Source organism: Camellia sinensis, chromosome 5, assembly GCF_055761805.1.
Source record: "Camellia sinensis isolate YWXY chromosome 5, ASM5576180v1, whole genome shotgun sequence".
Classification (NCBI taxonomy): domain Eukaryota; kingdom Viridiplantae; phylum Streptophyta; class Magnoliopsida; order Ericales; family Theaceae; genus Camellia; species Camellia sinensis.
Window position 1 is genome coordinate 193,209,744 of NC_138965.1, and position 2,198 is coordinate 193,211,941.

At 39.1% G+C, this 2,198-nt stretch overlaps 1 protein-coding gene across 1 annotated transcript; it reads left to right on the forward strand.

The window, feature by feature from the left end:
- The first annotated feature begins 228 nt into the window (after positions 1 to 228).
- LOC114266671 (uncharacterized) lies at positions 229 to 1,818 on the forward strand. Its single transcript, XM_082868064.1, has one exon. The coding sequence runs from the start codon at positions 343 to 345 to the stop codon at positions 1,564 to 1,566; it is 1,224 nt and encodes a 407-aa protein (XP_082724190.1). The 5' UTR covers positions 229 to 342; the 3' UTR covers positions 1,567 to 1,818.
- Positions 1,819 to 2,198: the final 380 nt, after the last annotated feature.

Below are 2,198 nucleotides of genomic sequence, written 5' to 3' on the forward strand. Positions count from 1 at the left end.
GGCGGGTTAATATCCGTACCTATCACCTCTCTCTACTCTACCACCGCGTGAGGTGCCATACAGAAGAGTCTGTTTCGTGTACGTTCACTCTCCCTCCCTGTACTGTTTTACAGTTGCACTACACAGTATTCTTCTCTCGCTCTCCGGGGTCCCAAAGCTACAAAATATATACAGTACACTTTCCACCAGATAAGATGAAGAGAAAAACCTCTTGTCCTAACAGTTTTTCTGGGTTTTAGTCCCTACTCTACTACTCTTCGTTCCCACAGTTTCTAGGTTTACATTGTACTCCCAAACTTCCTCCACCACCAAACCACCACCACCACCACCACCACCACCACCATGTTCAGACAGTCTGGCACAAATGAAGCAAGCCCTAATTCAAGACAAGAAGACCCTACTTTCTTGTTCTTGCACTTCCCTTCACCTTTTCTTGACAACAGTGATCCATTATTTGTGCCCCAACAAGATGAGATCATAGATAGTCATCGAACCGACCGTGAGATCCACATGGAGGGTTCAAAGAAGCCTCCAAGATTCTGTCTGAAGAGGAAGAAGAGAACTGATGACGGTGCCAAAAACCCTAACCCTAGAAAGAGAAGTGGCAAGACAGATCGGCATAGCAAGATTTACACGGCTAATGGTCCGAGAGATCGGAGAATGAGATTATCGGTTCAGATTGCCCGAAAGTTTTTTGATCTCCAAGACATGTTAGGCTTTGATAAAGCAAGTAAAACCATAGAGTGGCTTTTTTCCAACTCAAAGGCCGCGATTAGAGAACTCACCGGAAATCTACCCCAATTGAATTACAATTGTGGTCGCCATGGGAAGAGCGTGTCGTCCTCGTTGGAGTGTGAAATTGCCATTAAAGAAGACACGAAGGAGATAGAAAGAAAAGGCGAAATCGAAACCTTAATGGTTGCTGCTGATCATAATGAGAAAAAGAGCAGAAAATGGCGAAAAGGAGCTTGTGATAATCGTCGAGCGAAGGAGTCCAGGGACATGGCAAGAGCAAGGGCGAGGGCGAGAACAAGAGAGAAAATGATTATCAGAAGCCTTGAAAAAGCAAAACAGTGTCTTGATCTTGATCTTGAAGCGAACACTAACAATTTGGAACAATTAGGGTCTTTGAGTCCCTTTGAAAGAGTCTATGGATTACATGCCCAAAGCCTGGAAAAAAATTCTCCTCTTGAATTATTGTCACATATAGAAGAACCAAGGCTTAATTCAATAGAACACCAGTTAGCTACTGTGGGCATCATTGAAAATTTTTTGGGTATTGCAAGCTCATCATCAACATCGCAATCACAATCGCAATCACAATCAATTTTTGATTTTCAGTTAATTCCAGCAGTCTCAGATGGGGTAGATTCCAACAGCTTTGTGGGTATTCGTGGAAATTGGGACATGGAAGATGCAAGAATCAACTCTAATTACTGTGCATTGACAACAGGTAATGTTCATGAACAAAACCCTAGCCCCACCTCAAATATTCACTCCCACTTCCAAGGAAACCATTTCTCCTACAGGCCTCTGGATGGCAATGATAGTTACAGTCTAAATTAGTAGGTATTATAGTATGTTTCTTATTTCTCTTAAAGTTGTGTTTGGATCTTGAATTTTGGTAGGAATTTGTGTAAAGAAAGGAAATGGGGAGGATAACATTAATGAAATATAAGCTAATTTCATTTCATATTTCCTACATTTTTTCTTTTTCCTTCGCAAATTCCTACCTAAATCCATGTTTCAAACACAAGAGTTTGAATTTCAAGAAGAATTCTATCTGTCTTCAACTTCTGTTTTTGTAAATCCCTTGCCAATTTGTACTCAAATTAACATGACAATAATAATCCTCAGTGTTTGAAATTTATTTGAAGGTGTAATTTAAATCATCATCTTATTCTGTGTGTGAGTGTGTGTGATAGGTAGTGAGAAGCCAAATGTGAACTTGAGGAGTGTTTCTTGAATGCATACTGACATGAGAAGTCAAATGTGAACTGGATAAGTATTTTGTGAATGCATATTGATATAACACACATGCACTAGCAAATAAAAATAAAAATAAAAATAATGTTTGACTTATCAAGAAAAAACCCGATCTTCTGTTATATCTTTTTTTTTTTTTTGATCAACACAAAAACTTTATTGATGACGGAAAACCTTACAAGAAAGAAAGAGAGACATCAAATATCTATTAT

Bases quoted from the DNA above. Each gene is read 5' to 3' on its own strand.
- LOC114266671 (XM_082868064.1), top strand. From the start codon at position 343: ATGTTCAGACAGTCTGGCACAAATGAAGCAAGCCCTAATTCAAGACAA.